The 23,175-nt window shown below is 35.5% G+C and overlaps 1 protein-coding gene across 1 annotated transcript in view; it reads left to right on the top strand.

Moving 5' to 3' along the window:
- Positions 1–23,175, top strand: part of AHR (aryl hydrocarbon receptor) — a 59,352-nt gene that overhangs the window by 6,532 nt on the left and 29,645 nt on the right. The window contains 1 exon segment of the mRNA XM_064675828.1: positions 1,112–1,299. Coding sequence (XP_064531898.1) covers positions 1,112–1,299 — 188 coding nt within the window.

Genomic DNA, 23,175 nt, shown 5'->3' with positions numbered 1-23,175 from the left:
ACAGTTGGAAGCAGACTAAACAAAATACTGAAGAAATTAGCTGCTGAATGTCTTTATGCTCAGTATTTTTGAGTGATGAATATTGCAGAACAAACATTCCTGGAGAGGAGCACGAACTGATAACTGATGCAGATCTCATGTAGAACCTCAATACTGGAAAAGTGAGAATGAATCACTCTTTAATTAGAAAACTGTTTAATAAAGATCATAAAATCTACTATGACTTGTGCAGATAAATTATTTTGTTTAAGTATTGGCTAATTGTAATTCAAAGGAGTAGGGGCTTAAACTTGTTCCCAGACTTCTGCGTGCATGGGGAGGTGTGAGTATCCAAATAGCTGGAATTGAAGCTCAGGGTGAATATGAATGGAAAATAGCAAGTTTATAAAAACTTCATTATGTAATTCATAACAAGAAAAGCTTTTGAAATGATTCTTTGTAAGGTACAAAGGCACCTCTTTGTCATGCTGTACTCAAATGAAATGCCTTCAGCTGAGAGGTGACTTAAAGGATGAGCTCAGTAGTGTTTGCTACAAAGATTTTACATGCAGACTAACTTTATCTCATGGGGATTTTTTGTGCAGTTTTGGATCCTTCATTATCTAGCACATTACTAAAACTTTTGTTATATTCAACTGAAAATAACCTAATCCAAACATTGACAAAAATTAGGGACATCTGTGAGAAATAATTATCGAAGCAAAAAAGTATACTCTCAAGTGTATTTGTACACAAATACCACTAAAAGTTACCAAACTATTTATTATAATAATTATTATTTATTATAATACAAACATTTGGAAGAATAAGTGACTGAAAATGTAGGAAGCTTTTTATAAAATTGCTGAATCTCAAAGATTTCAAATATTCGTTGCATGTTCAAATAGACATTGTAGCTCAAACTGCTTCATTTAACAGTGTGTGTGTGTGTTGGAGGGGAGGTTAAGCCATCTTAGGTTATTTCTTTTTTTTCTGATGGGAAACAAAATCACTTGGGAAAACATTTTGGTTGTTAAAGTTTGAGACAATTTGTAATCTTAGCCTTGGTGAGTATTTGCCTTCATTTTGGAGAGGAGCTTCCACTTACACTGTGTTTGTTTTATTGCCACAGAGTAAAGCCGTCCCCAGCTGAAGGAGTCAAGTCCAATCCATCCAAGAGACACAGGGACCGCTTGAATGCGGAGCTGGACCGCTTGGCTAGCCTCCTGCCTTTCCCTCAAGATGTTATCGCCAAATTGGATAAGCTGTCTGTGCTTAGGCTCAGTGTCAGTTACCTGAGAGCCAAAAGTTTTTTTGATGGTAAGTGTTGGAAATTTATTTGGTTTTGAACTGCTTGTAAAATTCAGTTTACACTCCATGTTGATTTCAGCTGTTCAAGTACTTAAAACTGTTACATTTATTTTAATGGAATAAAATTAAATGTATTTCAATGGAACCTCCAGTTTTGTGGATATATACAATGTAGCTGTATAAAGTAAGCTTTCCAGTTTCATGAAACCAAATGTAACTACTTATATTTCACTTAGGTCACCAGGCTTTCAAAGCTTTGCGTTTGGAATTGATATTGCCTTTAATGAGTCCTCCAGTCCTTTTCATCAGACTATCAAAAATACCCAAGAGATTTCTCTTTTTCCCCTCTGAAAATTGCCTTCATAAAACTATTACTATTCAAAACATGTCATGTGAGTTCCCATCAGCTATATGTTTTGCTTAATGATACATCAAAAATAACTTTGCTTTGATATAAAGTAATTGCTACTGCCTCTTCCTATAGTTTATTGCAAAGGTGATTTGTAAAGAATAGAGACAAAGTCTTTCCTGGGTCCAAGCCCTGATTAATGCAGGACATGAGGCATTAAGACGACATCTAAGGTTCTCCAGTTGTGTGGGCAGGTTTTCACTGACCCCAGCCCTGACACGGGTAATACAGCAGCACTTGGAGTAGTCATCAGGCCAGAAGTGGGTGTTCTTGGCCACCTCAGAGCTGGCCAAAGAGTCCTACCCCACTCTATCACTACCTGAGCTGTTCTGTAGGGTGAGACAGGCTGGCTGGCTTCATGCCAGTTTTTACATAGGCAGAAATATTCTTTTCATTGCTGGAATGAAGAAATGAACTTTTATTGAATTAATTGTCCTTTCTTGAACCAATCAGTCAGATTTTACAATATTATATTAAAGATTAAATTCTGTTGATCAACTGTAGCTAAGGAATCTTGATTACAATGGAGTTGATATTATAATTTTAAGCTGTTTTTTAACTAAGTTTTTTGGACATTAAAATAAACTCTGTCCTCATTAGTTTAAGATTTAGTGTTTCAGCCTTCATAACATGGATGAAAGAACTCAAGAAACCTAACTAAGATAGTTTCACTTTTTTCTGCAGGAATACAGAATTATTTTCATTTATTGTGTCAACTGGCTTCAATTTATTAATGCTCATAAATTCACATTCTGTGTTTTATTGCTTGAAGAATATATGCAAGTGTCTTGATTTCTGTGCTTGTTCAGGACAATTCTTAATATGGAATCCAGTCTAAGGCTAGAGTTGGGCAAATACTTCTGTCAGTGTTTTTTTCACATAAAAAAGTTTTCTCCCATCAAATGAGAGAAATCTTTTAGAATGTCAGTTTCATAAAAATCTTTGCAAGATATCTCAGGTAGGTTGCTTTAAAAGAAATTATTTTGCTTGTCTGTGTTCTCTTGCTGAACTAAAGTGTAGTTCTAGTCTCAATGAAATGTGTTTTGTTGTGGCTTTTAAAATGGTGTTTTCTGAAATAAGCCCAAGATTGCAAGGTTCTATTTTGCTTGGGATGAAGTGATAATAACAAATCTCAATTTCTCATGCAATGGAAATGCTTTTTATTCTTCCTGCCCCTTCCCTCCAATTTGCACTTGAAGGTCCTGTAATAAAGGGGTTTAAGACTATGATTTCTGTATAGGAAAAAAAATTAAAAATCATGCCTTTAGCTGTAAAGAGACAGTTGCTTGTTTTTAATTTGAACATATGGTAGCTTTCAGCCATTTAGAGTGGTGATGAATTAGATGTGCATTAGTGGCAGAGAAGTTATATTTGCATTTCAAGTTGCAGTTTAACTACTGTGGATCTGGAATTGAAGCAAACAACCTGTGTTTTTAACTTAGTTGCATAGCACTAGGTTTGTATCCATTTCAGGCAAAGGTTTGTAGCTAATGCTACCATACTGGACAACAGCTGTAGAATATAGAACATTTAATTGCATTATAATGAATTAAGGAGCAGAATTTTGATTTGCCTTGTAGGAAAGCAACAAGTGTGTATACTAGGGTGCATTACAAGAGAATATTTTTCCTTTAGACTCCATAATATAAAAAAGCCTGATAAATTTGAAAAGATAAAAGATCTGATGTTGCTTACCTTGTGCAAGACATTTTTAATAGTACAAAGTGAAGCGAGTTTAATTTATACCTTCAGACAGAATAGCTTCAGTAGAAGTAGTCTTAACACTTTTTTAGCAGAAACCTTTTTACTACTTCTTTTCAGGCCTTTGAACTGTAGGACTACAAGTCAGGTTAGTCATTAGTTTCCATCTCAAGGTGTTTAAAGACTAACATCAATGACTTCAGTAAGAGTGACCAATTTATGACCATGACAGAGACAATAGTGAAAACTTGATCTTTTATACTAATGTTCCTAAATAACATGGAAGCTATTTCAGTGAAATTCAGCTTCCAAAAGAAAAATTAGTGCTTTGAATGAACAAAAGATGAGAGAATGAACAAAAAACCCCTGAAAACCTCTAGTTTAGATTTGCACGATCAATCTATGCAGTACTTCTCAGGATGGCTTTTTTGAAGGCATATTTTGTGTAATTGAAGATATGCGGAAAACCCTGTAGAATAAATCTGACAAATGCAAGAGTGAGCACTGATTGTCACCTTGAGTGCCTAGACTGAGCCAACTGCTCCACTTTATTAACACAGCATGCTGAAGTAAAGGGAAACGCTAAATGAATAACAGGATGCAAATGGGGGGTGTGTAAATTCCTGCGGAAAGTAAAATATAAATGCGTAATCATATGATCTTGCTTGAAAGGAAACCCAAGTTTTTTCTGTAACAATAGATATTTTTTTCAAAGAAAACACTTGCATTTTTCCAAGTTTAAATAATCTAGAGTGAATGTCTGTTTACTGAAGGCGGAAGTCTGGGGTGAAAAAAAGAACCGTTTTGTGAAAGGCATTTCTAAAAGTTACATCAATTTGAATAAATGTGCCTCACTTAAGACACATTTTTTTTGTCATTACTTTAAAAGCTAAGGGGTCTGTGTGTGTGTATATGCACACATATATGTGTATATATACATATATATCCCCACCAGTAAAAAAAGCATATTCCCCTGACCCTACTAATTAAAATGGTACAGAATGTTCTCCAGAGCTAAAGACAGGTGAGTGTTTCTCTAGCGTCTACTGAAATGTGGTAGACTTCTGCATGCTTGACATATTTCAGGTTGTAGGAAGTAGGTGCACGTATTTTTTTCTTCCACAACTTCAAAACATCTTATTTTCTTGTGTTGGTGATTGTATTCTGTTAAGCAGTTGCTTTTGATTGTTGTCATTTGTTAGTAAAGTTACTGTGCTGTGAAGGGACCCTTTAGATACATTAGTTTTGTGTGGTCAGGTTATTCTCAAGTCCACATGGTGTCAGAAGCCTTTCTGTATCCCCTGTCAAGCATTCAGGCATGCTTTTATATGTATGAATTTGACCTTGTACTCAAAAAGGAAGTTTCAGTAATGGCTTAAAATAATATATCTCAAGTCTGTTTCTTTATAAAGTCTTATGTGGTGAGTCAAAGCTAAGAAGTGATTTAGAGTGGTGTTGCTTCTCGGCAGTGCAGTACTACCTGCCTGTACTCAAGTGGATTAACAATCCTCAAAGTCAAGCAGGTTAGCTTAAATCACCGCTGGAGTGTTTATTTTGTGCATGTAAGATACTTTCTGAAAGTGGCTTAGGGGAAGCTTTTTATTTTTAAGAGACTAGGATAAATCAGTCAGGTGTCTGCTGACAATCAGTAAAGACTTTGTGTTGTCCTGGTATTATTTCAGTCCATTTTGATGCTAAGTGCCCATGCATGTGTGCATTCAGCAGTGAAAAACATAAAGTGGAATATGGGACAACAGCTCTTTGTGCAGATGCAGGTTAGTGTGAGCTCAGCATATGGAGCACAACTGGACAATCATTTAGGCATAGCCTGTGTTCCCCATGCATATGAAGGGAAAAAGCCCTTTTGCTTCTAGCTTTGGTCCTTATATGAGAACTGATAATCGCTTAAATACTTTACTGCAGTAAGGAAAAACATCTATAAATATTTTTCTTGGGGTTTTGGCGAAACAGATTAAAGGGCTAAAAGTAGAGTTTGCATGACTAATCACTTTTTTAGTGTTAGGGGCATGATTTTTCTTTTTAAAGGTAAATTGAGAATAAAGGAGAGGCTTGCAGAATCAAAAATGAAGTAGCTGTGCTATGTGTGCATATCAATACATTAGAAACAAAATTCAACATGTTGCTTGTTAATTATCCTTTCATCCATTTCACTAAGAATTCCTGTGGTTTAAAGTATGGAGTTTTTTTCCATCTTGCTTATTGGGCAGTATTCTGCATTTATAGAAGAAAGTTTCTGTTCAAAATTAGTTTACAATTAGTTTCTCATGTTGTATGCAAGTGATTCTGGCAAGCACAACAATAACAAAATAATTTTTTTCCCCCAATAAGTTTGCATTGCCTTTTTTTACTTTCTAGTATAATTAACACACATTCTTTGGCATAGCATATCTCAAATTTGCAATGCAGCCATTGTCATCACATAAAATATATTCCTTGACAGTGTATTTTTCCTGTGCTGCCCACTGTTCTATCACTCTATACTGGAGAAAACAGACTGCATGTAGTTCCTGCTCTGCAAAGCATGGCTAAGGTGTACAAATGGGAAAGACAGGCAAAGTGGGAGACAATGTATTTATTCTGTCACGTTGAGAAGGCCAGCAACATATCTCCAAACTAGCAGATATAGATAGCCTTTTTGCCAAGTGTTAGGTGGACAATTGATTTGAATCTTATCTGAGAGCTGGAGGAAAAAAAATTGGGGGAAAAAAACCAAAACAACCCAAACAAATTAATGTTTCCTTCTGCACTGGCTTTGCCCCTGGCCCCAATCCAGAGTTATTACAAAATGTGAACCTTGGAATTGTATAGTTATTTCAGATTCAGACTACCATATTATTCAAGTTATTTCCTAATCTATGCTTGTTTTGCTACTTGTGTTTTTTTTGATGTGTTTTGTTGTTGTTGTTGGGTTTTTTGTTTGATTGGTTGGTTTTTTTCCTCCAGACCTCCCCCACTGCCCACAATCCCCCAAGATTCATACTGAGCATTTCTGGCTGTCTGCTACAGGCTATTTTAGCCTGTATTTTACGTAACAGAAGATAAACAGGGATTTAGGCTTTGAAGTCCTAAATTCTGATCTTCAAAAATTATGATTAAAACCATGTAGCTATGACATCACCTTAAATCTAAAAATGTGTATGTTTTCGCTATTACATGCTCATTCTTAGCTTGCTCAGAAAAATTTTATTTTTAGGAGTGCTGTGTCACTAGGCATCTGGTGCAGCTGGGGCAGCCCTGTACCCCTAGGGATTGATGCAACTGAGATTTAATATATCCCAAACTGAACATCTAAAATTGAAAATTCTGTTTATATCACTAGGAGCCTAACATGTCAATGCATTTGTCAGATAAAGAGGAGAAACTAGGTACAAATGTTAATAGTGAATGTGTTCTTTGGATTTTCTTTTCCTGTTACACTGTAGTATTTTAGCGATGGATGTTAAACATTCTTAGAAGTCCCTTTGCAAGGAAAAGAATTGAAAAGTTATCTCTTCTTCTCTCCCCTATGTGTATTATTTAATCAAAGGCATATGGAAAGTCAGTGTAGGAACCTCTTATGTTTCACAAAGCTGTTGTAAAACTTGTTGAAAACCCTGTCCCAGTATGCAGAGCATTTGTTTTTTTCTCTATAGCCCTTGTTAATAGGGAGATTAGTTTTAAGCATATGGTTCTGGGTTTTTCTCTATATTCCTGACTCTCTTGTTTGCAAGATCAGACCCTAAAATACAAACTAGCCTATTCTAACAACGTCTGTTTTGGAGTTTGGCACTGTTAGTGTTAGACATTCAGACCCAGAACAGGTAGCAAGATAAAAGCCTAGCCTCAGGAAGTGCCGCTGCTTCTCCTGCATACTGTATTCCGAGTCTTGTAATCTTTGCTAAGATTTTTATTACTATACTGTAGCACCTAAAGATAATGAGATTTGGAGCTTTTTTGGTTTTGTTTTACAAATCACTGTAACTGTTGATCCCTTCTCCAAAGACAGTTTGAGTGGAAAAGTATAATTAGAGGTAGCACCAGGCTCTCAACATCTGTCTTCCATGGACCTCATGATTCATCCATCTGAAGTTGTAGAAGTATAGTTTGCTTGGCCTTAAAAGTTATTTAAGGCTTCAGTGTGAATGCACATTAGAAATGTGTACAAATAATCTATTAATACTGGTATAGCTTTTACTGCTGTCTATGCCCTTATGACTCAGCAGTTTTCCTCCTGTACGGGCTTTTCAATAGGAGACATGCCTAAGTTTTTCTTTATTGGAATACAGATAAAGTCAAACAGGAAATAAGACATGCTTGTATGATTAGGCTCTGTAGATGTTTACAGTTCTAACCAGTTATAACGCTGTTCATTTTTCCTGAGTAAACAAAAACTTCAACTCTATTAAAACAGTTTCTGTTCCATACATACTTTGATAGAGCACTGACTGCTTAAGAATGATTACTTTGTGAATTGTCTTGGAACTCTAGCTAGATAATTAGAAGCTAATTCTAGTTACCAGAGCTTGGTTGTTGTAATTGATTAATTTATGAATTACTTTTCTTTTTAAGAGAATCTGGAAAGGTAAAAAATTACTAATTTCAAAATACTCTTCAAAATTTCAGGTAATATATTGATAAATGTTTCCTTGGAGTTCCTGCTCCTCAGTGCAGTGATGGGCTGTCCTAATTGTATGTTAGTGATAAAACTTACCATAGTTATTCTAGAAACTTAACTCTGTTCTAGTTCTTACAGTTTACTTCATTTATCTGAAACTGCCTTAAGAAAATGTAGGTTTGCTGCCTGCCAGCTGTGAACATTAAAGGGGACCTACAAATAGGAATTAGTCGCCCTCAGTGATGCATGCTAAACTCTGTTTTTAATTGAACAAAGATATGCTTGGTTTTTTCCACTGAATAATTGCCTCTTGAAATTCAACCCATGTGCCTTTTGAATTGCACAGTACTGCACACTTTATGCGTGGCATTGTATAATATCTTATAAGCTGAAAGACATACATACTTGGCCCCTCAAGACAAATTCTAACTGATCACATAAAGTAGGAATTTACTGGAGTAAGTCCATGGCCTGACTGGTCAAATATTTTGGCTTCCCCATCAGACTCCATTGTCACATCTTCAGCAGTACAATTTCTATGGCCCAGCACAAGACACTAGCTTTTTGTACTGAAGTATTCAGTTGTAGTGAATTCTTTTTTCCCTCTTGGTGTCTACGTCTGAGTTACAAATCAAAGGATGATGTCTTTCCTTTATTGATTATTTTTTTCAATGTGCCATATTTTGCATTTTTGGAGGAAAAGATCAGGGTAGCTCTGTCTCCTCCTTGCTTATACCATTTGTTGTTTGGTGTACTTTTATCAGACAATGGTAAGAGATGTGCCTAGAGAAAACAATTCCAGTATTTCCTTCTTGTCCTCACAGCTGCTCTTAATTTTGCTTTGATATCATTACGCTCTGTATGGTCCTATATGTAGTGTCTTACCAGAGACCAGGCTGTTGATTTGATCACATTAAAGGATGTTGAAATGCTTCTGATATAATACAGCACACTGATACTGAAGGCTTTTGTTAATATGCTTTCTTGACCTGTTTAATGGGAAACTTTTTAGACAGGTGGAGCCTAATATATATATATATATATATATATATATATATATATATAATTTTGTGGTTTGTAGCTGATCCTTCAGAAGGATAGCAATGCAAATATGAATTCCTGGTCCATAAGCTATCAGGTGGCATAAATGCTAATAAGTTATACCTAGGGATATGAAAGGAAAAAAGGTTGCCCTTCTTCATGTACCCTATCAGCATTTGAAGGTAGAACGCAAGGTTTATGGTCTTCTGCAGGAAGGGTTTGAGCCCCATAACTGTAAGAGTTTTTGGGAATGTACTAGCCTGTGTATTTCCAGAGTGTCCACCTTCCCTCTGCTTGTCTCGAGCTGTATTAGCTGACTGAGAGCCCTGTGCTGGAATCCTTGCAGTTCATTACCCTCAGCATTAGGAGCGTCAGCTACACTGGATCCCTCAGTGTTTCTTGTAACATGGATTTACTACTCTGAAATGGCTACTGTCTTAGTTAAGTGAATAAGTTCTTACTTGGCTTTCATCCTGTGCGAATACCTGTCTTATTCATCTGTAGACAAATCATGCCTGACAAACAACTGCCTTTTGTGAAGCGTGGCTGGGTTTGTGGACAGTGGGAGAGCAGTTAATATTGTTTCCTTCGACTTTAACAGTCTTCAATGTTGACTCTTGTAGTTTCTGTAAACACCAAGCTGGTGAGTTAGGGTATCTCCAGAGCATCCTTCAGGTTCTGTCCCAAGCAATCTTCCCTCTCTCTAGTACAGCTGAGGTCTAACTGTCAACCTCAATGGCTGACAACACACTCAGGGGCTGACGAGGTTTCTTCAAGGGACAAGGAAGGAATCATCTTCCAGACTGAGGACATGCATGTGGCTTTTAAGAGGATAAGTCCATGGGCTTTGACAGTGAAATAAGCTTGGAATAAATCCCATATCCCAAGCACAGAAGAGACAATCTTGGTCTTGAAAGGCAACAAGCCTCCAGAAGCCCACTTGACTCCCTTGCTATACTTCAATCATTGCAGAAAGTTTTCTGTTAAATTGCTGAAAAGTTTTGAGTTGGTATAAAAAGTAGGGCTTCATGTCTTTTGGTGGAATGTGTGTCTTTTCCCCCTCAATATAAATAAGAGATTTCTGTAGGAAAGTACGTATTCATTAATACCTTTACATAGATAACAAGGGTTGGACTTGAATGGTCTTATAAAGAAACCTTCTAAACCCATCTCCATACCCTTTTAATACAATAGTGGCAAAACTCTACGTTTCATTTTACTGGTAAAATAAACTGTCCTGTTACATACATGGAATGTAATTGACCATTTCCCTTTCTTCCAGTTAAAATTGTAGGGAAATTCCCCAGGCAAAAAAATTTTATGAAGCTGCTGTTGAGCCATCAGTTTAGTGAAGAGAAAGTTAAGGCATCATTTCAAAAAAAGGATTTGAGTTAATTATTGAGTACGAGGTCCATGTTTGAGTGAGATGAGTTTGTCAATGAAAATGAAGGGCAAGAAAAAAACTGTGAGCTGTAAAGGGGATTTAAAAATCACTTTAGATTCCTAGACTTTATAATAAAAACTATGATCAATGTATAAACCAGATGGAACAGTTATTTCAGAATGATTGATTTTAGTGAAGAGTTTAACCCATTTCAGAATTGGTGATTTAATTAAAAAAAAAATTAACTCTCATTTTTTACTCATTATTGACCTGTCTTTCCTACGAATCAAAAGCATAACAAGCAACTGATGATTTTTAAATGATATATAATGTCTGATTAGCTTTATGCATATAAATGTTTTTCTTTGTTCTAACATATGGAAAAAGTATGTTATAGGAAAACTCTGGTTTAGGAACCAAAGCTTCAAAAGTAGGTAACTGTGAATCTAGGCTTAACTTCCCATAGATCTTGTTCCACAAGGAAATAAATTGCTTTACTTTTTTTTAATTTTTTTTCATCGCTCAGCTCAAAAAAAATTTAAAAGATTTTCTTTCCCCTCCCTTTTTTGTGGCTAAAGCAGTATCATATCAATAGGTCTGAGAGTAAGTTACAATTTACAAACATGCATCTCTTGCTGACTCTTCCTCTGTAGAAGCAAGGAAAATGCATCCAGACAAGCAACTGAATGGGAAATAGAAGAAATGTCTGTGTGCTGAGATATGGTTTTGGTAATTCAGCAGGTGACTGTTGTCTCTGTGATAGTTAGGGAATGAGAGTTCATTGCCTCTAAGTCTTGAAACCACAAACAGTATATGGTTTGGTATGTGGTTGTTGAGCTTCAAAGCCCAAATGAGAGTTTAGAAATTTGAACAACTGCATGTTTCCTGAGATTTACTTTTCTTTTTTAAAGTACAAGATAAAAGCAAAAGTAAAGTTTTATTCCTTATCTATGTTTCAAAAAAAGAATTTAAAAATCCTGAACTAAAATTCTGTTGTCAGGTGAATAGGTACAATTGGCTAACCATAAAAGCACTGCACACTAACTGCTGTTCTTCTGCATTATATATTTGTCATGTGCAGTCATTCTTCAGGGTTGTTTTTTCTCAACTCCGGGCTCTGCTTTAAGTTGAACAGAACTGTCACTGATGTATTGGAAGCTCAGAAATTGCCACCCAGCATATAGATACCATTGACCCTCTCTGACAAAGACATAATAGTTTATTGCTGGTTCTACACTTCATGGTCCTGTAACCTTCTGCCTACTTTTTGCTCTCAAAAATGGCTACTTGCCTTTCAACTCTCATATAAATCTCATTTTGTATTCCTTTTACATTCTCTAAATCTGGGAGCCTGATGGGGATATTCTGAGCAATAAGCACACACATGCTTGTAGGCTTTAAGGGAATGAGCATTTAGTGTGTAGTGGTTGCAACTGCTTCTGACTCTTTTTTATTTTTCTTTCTTTTTTTTTTTTCCTTTTCTCTCTTTCCCACCCCCAGCTCAGGAGGGGTGGCTCCTAATGCCTACCACACACATAAAATGACTTTAAAGTGCCTTGAATAGCACAGTTTGGGAACATCTGCTTTAAGGAGTGCAACTGTTTGTGTGAACAAAGACTTGAGTCTTCCAAATGCAGTCTCTGAACTCCTGGTTTTGTAGGTTGGCGCATGTTGGCTTACTGTGGTGTTTCTAGACTGATTAATTATCATGCTGTGAAATAAGTTCAGCATCACTCAGTCACTTAAGAAAAAAAATAAACAACTTGGTTGTTGGTTTTTCCTTCTACTTAAGAAAACATAGCAATGTGTTAAGTACCACTTTGTGGCAACTGAGGATATGTCCCCCATTTAACGGAGACTACTGCATAAACACTTAACATTCCACACTTAATAATGCTGCTAACTCTTTCTTTAAAGAGCAACATTAAAAAGAATAAAAACATATACAAAATTCTGAGCTCAGCTTATCTGTGTAGCAGAGCTTGGGTTTGTTTTAATCAGTGTTGTGGAAAATACAGTGGTGTATAATGTTTTTTCAACTCTTTAAAAACAGGTATTTTATTTGCTTTAATCTTTTAATGGTCTTATATGAAACACCGATCCGCTTCAACAACCAGTTCAGGGCTTGCTGAGCTGCATTTTGGGAATGGCTCAAAAGAAAGTATACTATGAAAATTGAGGTAAAATTCCATACACAACCTGGTTAAACTTCAAGTTTTTGGATTATGTACATGTTTTAAAGCAGGGTATGGTATACATGTTAGGCAAATCTAGTAAAATCTAATGTCTTCATTCTGTAAAATTTTATTAAAACCAGTAAGTGTATTACTTCAATGTTATAACTTCAGCCAAGTTTAAGAATGTCATAGCTACTGTTAATGCTCTTAAAAGTGGGTGTGATACTACAGGTAAGAGTTCAATTACTCTGTAAGTAATATTTTGCTCTAAGCACGCGGCAGGCATGTTTTTATTCATTACTTTTATTCATAATTTTTCTGTAGTTGCTAATGCAAATTTACTGTTTTGTAGTAGTAAATTTTATAGACAGCAGGGGCCATGACTTCAGGAGTGGGATTTAGCCAACAATTTATACATTTGTCGGGGTGGGAGTAGAAAACGGCAGTAAGAGCTCAGGCATTTAACTGCTGATATTCATGCTAGTTTTCCATTTTAGTGGGTCTAGCACCAGAATACTAGATGTTAGGTGTGGCATTTTGAGTAAGTCAAAAGTCAAGAGATCTCTGTCAGGAATTTTTTTGAGGATAGACTGCTAATGTTATCAGATTTGTGTATTTGACCTGAGTTAGGAAAGGTTTAACAGAATACTGTCAGCAGGCTTTCCCATTGCATTTAGCCTGATTTGTATATTTTGAAAACATTTTAAAACCAGCTTACATATTTAACTCGCTTCAGAATTCAAGAGGCTAATGGACATTTGCTTCTCTCAAACCATATCAGAAGAAAAGGTTGCTAGACAGTTTCAGTTCTTGGTCAGTTATGATGTTTCTATTGTTTTAACATTTTCACATTAGTAATACAGAAAGGAACATTGATTCAGAAAATGTTTTTAGTAGAAAAGGTGGTTAATTGCCTGGACTTCAGAGTATTATGTTGTGCAAGGTGATTTCCTTCTCAGACACAACTGCTTGTTTAATTGAAAGTGCTTGCAGTAGTGGAAACAACCCTAAAAAAATAAATTATGTTTTGCAGGACAGGCCAAGTAATTAGGTTAACTTTTGTAAACAATAAAAAGACTCAGTTTAGAAAAAAAATATTTCTGAGAGTGCGTCTGTGTGTTCAAGCAGATCACCCTTCACCAAATGGATCTCAGCTGCCTGCTTGTGAAATCTGAGTTAAGGTGTGTTCAGAATCAAAAGTTGGGGCAAAATTTCAAGAAGTGATGAATGCATGACATGGATCAGTTTAGTGTTTTTGACCTTTTCATAAAATGCTTTTCCAGTAAAATATAGACTGTAAAAAAATATGAAATTGAATCCAAGACTGGATGAAAGTAGAGAACACTTACAAAGTCATTAGGTTACATAGTCGGAGAATTAAATAAGACAGACACCTGATAAGAGAAAGCTATAAAATGTGTACACAAATGAGAAGTTTAAAAGCAAAGTTAGACCAACAAAAAGGAACATTTTACATTAAGCAATAAGGAAGCCTGAAACAAGATGAAATGGTGGAATATTGTAATAACTGTTATAAGCTATATAGGGAAAAATAATCAAGAACTGGATTACTAGTAATGTAAAAAAATTAGTGAGCCTTACACTGCCTGTTCTAACTTAAGAAAGTATTGGAGATAATAATGACAGAAGAGGAAGTGCTTGAGCAGGCAAACTTTAAAAAATAACATGACATTAGGCTCTACCTGTTGAGTGCAAGAGCACAGGTGGAATCTTCTAAGCTTGTTTCTTCCAGGATTTGAATTCATCTGAATTACGCCAAAACAGAAGAATGTGACAAAAAGCTTGCCTGAAATTGAGAAACACGGCTGTGTTTGAGAGGAACCTTAGCAAGTGTTTTCATTTCATGCCTTGCAACTTCAAATTACTTTGCCAGCATTGTATGTCACCAGCAACTTCCATTCCACTCTGCAAAGGAGATGTTTCTTGTGCTACTATTTACTTATGTTTCCATTATGTTTCCATTCATCAGATCAAGTAGCAGTCGTGCCGGGCAGCTCATGTTGTGAAATGCATCTCCTCTCTGAATAGTATAGCTCAAATAAGTTGCTTCATCTGTATGCAAAGATATGTTTTTGGGAGGGCTATTATATTTTAGAGATTGCTACAGCATCACCTTTTCTACATACATGTCTGAAAATAAAAGTTGCTGTCTACTTTCTCAATATGATAATGGACTACATGTTTCTCAAATTGAACTTAAAGATTGCCACCTCACTTGGAGCTTCTGTATAAGAAAGTTATGTGCATAAGATAAATGGAACTAAGAGATGCAAATAATAAATTATTTTATAGAGACTGGTTATTTTTGTATGTTTATGCCATGCAACAATGAAAGTTGTAATCAGTTGTGATTTTTTTTGTTTTATGGGCTGGATGAATTGTTTGTAGCAAAAGTTTTTGCTGGTGTACTTGCAGAGTAAGTTGCTTCCAGGTTGGATGTGAAGTATTTGTCAATTGAATTTATTCTGCAAGTCTGGCAGCTCTATGTTTATGTATGCATTGTGTAATACTGCTAAATGTTTGGAATGAAAGAGTAGATTTTTTTGGCTCTAGGATCTAAGGATGGAAATACCATTTGGTACATAAAAGCAGAAAGCTGTAAATTACTACAGTACTAAGTAGACTAAACACCCATTCCTTTCATAAGAAAGGAATTCCCTATAGTTTATTTATGGCAGTTATCCTTGAGGAAAGAGACAAGTATTAATAGTTTTCACAGCCTTCCATGCATAGAGCAGGAAAACAAATCTGATATACTGTAGACACTATTTTTTAATAACTTCTTTGGTTGCTAAAAATAGAAGTAGGCTAGGAAAGTTCATAGCAATATAACTTTTTGTCTTCCTTGGAAAGCCAAGCTGTCCTGAAGGAGAAGCGCCTGACGATTTTGTCTATCTTTTGTAACAGTGAACAAGATCAGTTCCATTTCAGAGATTATGTGTATGCTTTGTGCAAAACAGACCATTTTTATCGCACCTGCTATTTTATCTTTGTACATGTCAGTACCATGCTCTGCTCACACACTAGTATAGTCATTACTAGTGATATGCCGCCTTAATTTCCTTTCTGCACTTGAATTTTTGTGTTTAAACATACCTGAGAGACCAGTCATGCTTTTAGCAGGGTCAATTTAAAATTATTTTGCTCAGTAGATGATATACATATATACCACAAAACTGGAAACACTACAGGCTCGTTTCACTTTTCCTAAATTGGTAAAATAGCATAAATCATGAGCTTTTCAAACGGCCTTGCACAGCCTAGTTGTTTTGTTTGAATATTTCTTTCCATCTTATTACTTGTATTTTGCTATAAGAATGAGAGTCATTCAGCTTAATATTCATTTGGAATGCAGATATCTGAAGCTGCAGAATTAATAAACTGTATCAAAAATTTATTTGTTTGTGTGATCAAGCTCTTCTCCAACAGAGATGAAAACTGCTTAGAAATGGAAACATACTTCTATTTCCTTTTATAAATTTATGTGATTTATTAAATCCTTAAGTTGTGATTTGCAGTTGTGTTACAGAAATGGTGATGTGCAAGGCAGTAATGTTGATGCATCTAAACTTTTGCCAAAAATTCTCCCGTTGCTGTTCCTCCTTTAGTACTGTAAGGTTATGACAATTAGGATGAAACTGTGCCTGGAATCAATCAGTACTCATTTGTACAAAACACTTCATAGTGGCAATATATTTGAAAAAAAAATATTATCAGAATACGCTGTAATTTACAACCACTAATTAAAAAAGTCTTGATGAGTTCAGAATCCTCCTGCATAAAGGGCTGGGATGCAGGAAGGAAGTGGTGTTCCTCTCAGTAACCGTCACCATCTGAATCCCACAGAGAGCTCTGTGTCATCTCGTAATCTGTCCTATATTCATCTCCCTCACTAACATGTTAAAGCTAATAATAGATTCTCATTCTGTTTTATCAAAGCTAGTCTTTAATTAGATGGATTAATTTTAGAACTAAAACAAATGTCTTAAACATGGAGGCAAAATTTAGTTTCTATTAAAAGATTAAACAAATATGGTGAATAGCTGGAACCGGATTATTTTATATAAAAACATATATTTTCATTAATGACAGTTGTCAAAGGGATATATTTGTAAATGTTATTAATAATTCAAATGACCTAGTAAAGCAGATGGAGTGAATTGAATGAAATTGTCAACAACGTATTTCAAAGTATTTTTGCACTGGTTTTGCTTAAATTTTACATTGTTAAGGTGTAAATGCTTATATTTCTGTAACTATGTATCGGGGGTTTTTTCTGGTGAACATAGTAAGCAGAAACAGTTAATGTAAATCTTTTTACCTAAGAATCAATTGTACAAAGATAAGTTGATGCATATTTTAGGGGGGAGCTGCTTAACTACCAGAAGTGCTTTTGCTTTTCTTCAAGACTACATCACAAATATTCTAAGCATATGGAACAATTTAGCAGAAAATACATAATTATTAAACAGATCTGTCTTTGCCACCTTGAACATTATTTCTTGTGGCAGGGTAAATGAAACCTCATGTTTAGATTTTATTTCATTTGATCTTCCGCTGCTTTGGCAGCAGAATACAAAAAAAATGACAGATGGCACCATTAAAGTATGAGTTAATTTGTGCTTACTCTAATATGAATCTTGATAAAGGCATGGCACAAACTTCTAACTGAAATTTTGAAGCAAAGTACATTTATCTTGGTAAGAATGTGAAAAATCTGTGTAACTGTAAAAACAAATTTAATATCACGCAGGTGTTCATAAGCAAATATATGCATATTATTCCATTCATTATAAATAACACTGCAATCAAATTTTGGCTCTAAGCTTGTTTCTGTTTGTTTTTTCTATGTGGAAGCCAATATCAGTGATTGCCAATTCTCTGTTGCAGTGTCCACTTTGAGGGCAGATATCCTTACTGGTGTTGTAGCCTTACCTATAAAAACCACCTTTTACAACATAAGAAATATGCTGTCAAGATTAATTCAGTATGCTGCCTTTTATATGATTTCTGATTTCTCTTTATTACCTTACTAGATCTAAAGTCTTTTGGAAACTGAATGTTCTAGACAAGGTTATGCATTTCCCATGAAACATCCATGCCATAACAGAGTGGAATGGCTGTTTCAACAAGGACTGGATCAGGAATTGACCTTGTATTTTGTAGTCAGTGCCCCAGATGTGAACCTGCTTTCTGATTTTTAACTTTCAGACTTGAGAGATGGTTTTGGTTTTTTGGGGGTTTTTTTAGGGTTTTTAAATTCTTTTCTGTATGATAGTTAATTTTCAACAGGAAGAATAGTTATTACCTGTAACCCCAGCTTTAAGACTTCTCCTACAGTGGAAAAGAAAGGAGTGGGAACCACCTGTAGCAGAGGAATGAATAAAACCTGGGGTTAAATCCCAATACTGTAAAAAAGAGCTATGTAATTTTCTCCAGACTTATAAAAGAATCAGTGGCTGCCAGCTGTCAGAAGAACCTGGATTTATGCCATATGGGGGGAGAGTCATGAGAAATCCAGTTTCTGCACAGTGCTTGGGGTCAGAATGAGGGGGGTGCCAAGCCATTCCTTACCATCCAGAGAGAGTTATGGCAGCTATGCATGGTGGGGCTTACAGTGGAACTTAGGAAACTGAAGTACGTATGGTATTTAGATTGTGATTATACTGGGTATAGTACCCCAAATTTCATATATCAGATCCTTCATGCGGATCTGGCCTTCTGTCGTTGTTGTACAGTACTCTGGCCTATAGCCATATCCATCTCCACTGCAATTGTCCATGTTAAAACAGTATTTCCTATTATGTAACTGTTTTCAGAAGTCTGGGAGCCAGACAATAACTGGCTAAACTAAAATGTTATGAATGTTTTTCACTTCAGTAGCTACAGTTAATAAATACCGATAAAAGTATTTTTGTAAACTTGTAATTGTTCTTGTTTCAGCTTTTCTGGTGGGACTAAAATACGGTGATAGGGAGGATTTTTCATTAAGTAGGACTTAGCTGTCTTTTGTTTCTCCCTTCTGAAGATTTTGGTAGATTTTTTTAAGCAATCTTGGAGATAGTGTTGACTGGTACATTCCTGTAAAGCATGGTTACTCCATTTATTAAATTCAGTTTCAAAAAAAGAGATTTCCGGAAGATTTGAGAGAGAGATGTCATTCAGTTTGAAAAATCAAGTTAGAGTCTTATGTATATAATTCTAACAGGTAGAAAGAAGACCCAGAGAGTGTATATTACAGGAGAGGACTCTGAGTTTCTCACAGTTAGCATGGCCTAATGCAGGCCAGGGATTATTATTCCTGCCTGTGAATATACCAGGTAGGTTAACACTCAGAAGAGAGAAGAGCTGTTGAAGTTAATGGGCAGTGTTGCCACAGGAGGACATAGGAATAAGCTGGACACAATAAAATGATCACTGGAAATGTGAAGATTTCTATTATCAAAATAAGCCCTACTAGAGTTTCAGGGAGGGGTTAAAGAAAAAGGAGGAACTAAACATTCTTGAGATTTAACTAAATATTTACTGTGGTGATGTGGTCCCTCTTAAGTATAACAGGAGTTATTGTCTGAAAATGTTGCATCTTCCAGCTTAGCTTTCTAATGGCATTTCAGATGTGGTGAAGGTTGAATATACTTAAAAAAACATTTTGAAAGGAAATGGTAATTACTTCTGTACTACCTTTCAAATATCAGTTGATTTAGAAATAAGAATATATGGAATTCCTAGACAAGAAAGGAACGTATGTAAAATCAAGAATCAGTGAAATGGGCCATTCGTTCTATGCATCTAGCAAAGTATCATATTTTCTGTAAAACTGTGGAATCAAGTTATGTGGAAACAGATGGAAATCCCTTTTAAATTGTGGTGATACAAGGTACTGCAACAACACATCATCGATCCCCTATGAGCTCCATGGCTAGGTAGTGTCACAACTCTAGAAAGGTCCCTTGTGCTACCACAGTCTCAGAAAAAGTTGTATTTATAAATAGTTTAAAAACAAACAAAAATACCCCACCACAGGAAAAAAAACCCTAAACCCTCGACACCCCCGAACTCCTCCTCTCCCCAACCAAAAAAATTCTGCAAGTCCACACGAGTCACATAGTCACTTCTGGTATCTGTCTTGATTTCTGAGGCAGTTTATTAAAAGTAGAATGGAAGTATTAAAAACATTAAGACAATATTATGTAGCTTTTGGTTTACTAAAAAGCTCATGCTATGAAAAGAACATATAGTTTCTGTATTATTGGGAGTAGAGCCTTGACTAGAGTGATTATTTAAATACTAAGTAAAACTGTATTTTAGAATCTTAAAAAAATAAAATATGTTAAAATACTTTTGTGATATTGAAAAAATGTTCTGTCTGTGAGAGCTGATAGATGACCCTGGTAATGCATTAATCAAAATAATAGCCTTTTGCTTTATGTTTACTGTGTCTGTCTTCATACATGTCCAACTCAGTTAAGCAATTATGTTTCTGAAAGATGAGTAAAAGAGTTGTCCCAGTATCAGGCTTGTGTTAGTACTCGTTGTATCTAAGGTACATTTTCGTAGTTAGTATAAAATCCTCTAATATTAGAATTAATGGAATAAAATTTGTAAAACTTAAACCCATGATTTGTCTGTGGTTTTATCAGACCACCTATGTCAGGTTCACTTGTGGACAGACTAAAACAGGCCCTCTGTGAAATGAATCCCTATGGGGGAGAGCAAATGATAGGGGCAGAGGTTCCTGTTTCCCCCCAAGTCCTCTTCTTCTAGTTTAGTCTATTTGCTCCAGTTTCCTTTCTTTGCAGCATTCCTTGCCTGTCTCTTTCCCTCCTCCTAGGGGTCATAATGAATAAAATATAGTTTTCCTTTGCGTCACAGTCTAACCCTTAGCAACATAAGTTATATAATGCTTGCTGTTGCTATTTCTGTTTTCTGATGCTTGATCAGAAATACAGACCTCTGTCCTGTGCGACCTCCTAAGCACAGTGTTCAGTAAAAGTGCCAGTCCAACCTTTTTTCCGTTTTTTTGGCTCCCTGTGCAGAAATCCATTGAAATTTTTACCTTGTTTATTATATTGAGACTATAAACATTCATAGGTCTTGAATTCATAAACTTTACAGCTCAGCATAGCAAACCAAAACTGTCAGGAAAGATGATATTGAAATACTGTGCAATTGTAAGCTTTAAACTATTGGTTATCTAATATGATTTTCAGAGGGGGCACTAAAATCTCTTCCAAACTGAGAATCTGAACTTCTAAATCTTAATTTATCCTTGCAGTGCTGCTGGAGCTAAAGTGCACTTTTTCCAGTTTTATAGTTCAGGAATTGAAATGTATGATGCCTGTTTGATTTCTACCACATCACATAGGAAGACGATGTCAGAGCCACAAAACCATCCATCCTCTCAACTTTTAGGCATATTTTTGATAACTTCCTCCTTCAGTCCTTCAGCCTTTCAGTCTTTCTCTTTTCTGCCCGCCCACCACCTACTCTGCCCCATATATACACTGTAATGTATCTTACAATCCTATATTTATTTGAAAAGTATAATAGTGGCTGTTACCACGTGAAAAATATACCTAAGCCATGGATGCTGCACTGTTTATTGCCTTTCTTGTTTTTGGATACATAGTTCTGCTGTCTAAAAATGCTATCATGACTAAAGCCGTGGGGAAAGACAGCTGTCACTTTTGCATACTGTTGCAGTTAAAACATCATTCTTTCAGGATATTTAACCATGAAGTTTTGATGTTTCTCCAAAATAGCAGTGGAAACCCAGTATCTTGTGCAAATTCTGGCTCAGGAAGTTGCTATACATTTAGCCCATCACAAATAAACTCATTAGGTAAGATCTAATTCCTGTCCTGGTTACCTGCTGTTACCTATTCAGCTTTCCATAGGAGGGGGAGGTTAAAGTTCATTTCTTCTGATAGGCTTTCTGCTGGTATAAAAATAATGCTAGGGAAAATTAGAGATGTTTCATACAGGCTTCCCCATATTTCAGGTGCTAGAAAGAAAGCGTTTATGGTTTTCTTCCTCCTGTTTGGTATTTACACGTGTAGTTATGCACTTAGCTGAACAATGGCTTGTTAGCACAACCAACTATTTAAATATGTCTCCTTGTTTTATTATAAACGAGTTTTTATGATTTAAATTGTGGCTCATTAGACACGTAATTTTACATTGGTATAAAAAAGCAAGTTGCCAGCTTGCTGGTTCACCTTGTGAATTTTCAAGATATTTTAAAAAGTGGCTGATATGGGTTTGTTTCTTTTTTTCTATATATATAATTTAATAAAAAAATTAAATGGCAAATTTAAATTAAAACCTTATTCTGTAAAAGATATGTATTCAAATACATACTATGTTCAAATAGAAAATATCAAAACCGGACTAAAGGCGAATTAAAATAATGTGCTACAGTATTCCATATGGTGGTTTATCAACAGCAGTTGTACAGAAGTGTTTTGAATTTTTTCAAAGTTTTTTTTTTCTGCTTCTGTTTGTTGTTGGTGTTGATAAATTTTACCAAGCAGCAAAATTAGATTCAAAAAAGTGATTTTTTTTCTTCAGTGGTAGAACTGTGTGCTCATTTACTATCTCATAAATAATCTTGTGATCCAGAAATGTAATTTCTGGGAAATTTGTGGCTCCATTTGAGTCTTGGCCAGGGAAATTTGATTGAAGTTTAGGTACAAAAAAAGGTCTAATCCTGCCAAGTTTTTGTCCGTTTTATGATTTATAACTCTGAACATTGGAAATGTATCCTTGCCATAGACCTGGAAAACAAGTAAAACTGATCTGAACTCACAGACATGTCAATTTTGAAAGGGCAAGCAACAGACTTCCTTATGCCAAAAATAGCTTTTGTGCTAAAATATTTAAGCATAGTATTTGATCACAGATAAATGAAAAATAATATTTTGCACTTTGGACCTTTTTTGTATAGTAGCGGAAACCCAAGGTCATTTTAAAATTAGATGGGTTTTGTTGGGTGATTCTCAAATATCACACATTCAGAAACCATGGTACTTGGCATTGAGAAAAATGCTGTGTCCTGTTTTTATTCCTCATGTATATTCGTTATATATTGATTGCAATGAAGAGACTATTTTAGACTCCTGCAGCAGTTCAAGTAATGTGTACCACTTCTTGTGCTTTTCTCTTGTTGAGTGTAAAATATGTATGAAGACATGTCTGAAGTGTAAGTACAGCAGGGCCCTTGGGAAGTTCTGAAGCTGTACCTTGAGTAATTTCAGTCCAATGCTGACAGAACAGTTTATTTTTGGTTTGTATTTTCATCCACGGTCTGCGACATGTTAGAGTTCTTAATAATAGAAAGTTTCTTAATATTGAAAGTTCTTTATCTTGATTATACCAGAAGTATAAATATTTCTCTGTAGTCTAGCAAACGTATACAGACTTATTGTAGTAGTGCTTTGGTGGCATTCACTAAAGCTTCCTAATAGTTTCTGTCAAAACCTTTTGTATTAAGACACATTTAACCTATGGAATCATCTGCTTTAGAGATGAAAATTTC

Source organism: Pseudopipra pipra, chromosome 1 (assembly GCF_036250125.1).
Source record: "Pseudopipra pipra isolate bDixPip1 chromosome 1, bDixPip1.hap1, whole genome shotgun sequence".
Taxonomy (NCBI): Eukaryota; Metazoa; Chordata; class Aves; order Passeriformes; family Pipridae; genus Pseudopipra; species Pseudopipra pipra.
Note: the sequence above shows the minus strand (reverse complement) of the source record. Positions and strands in the feature narration are given on the sequence as shown.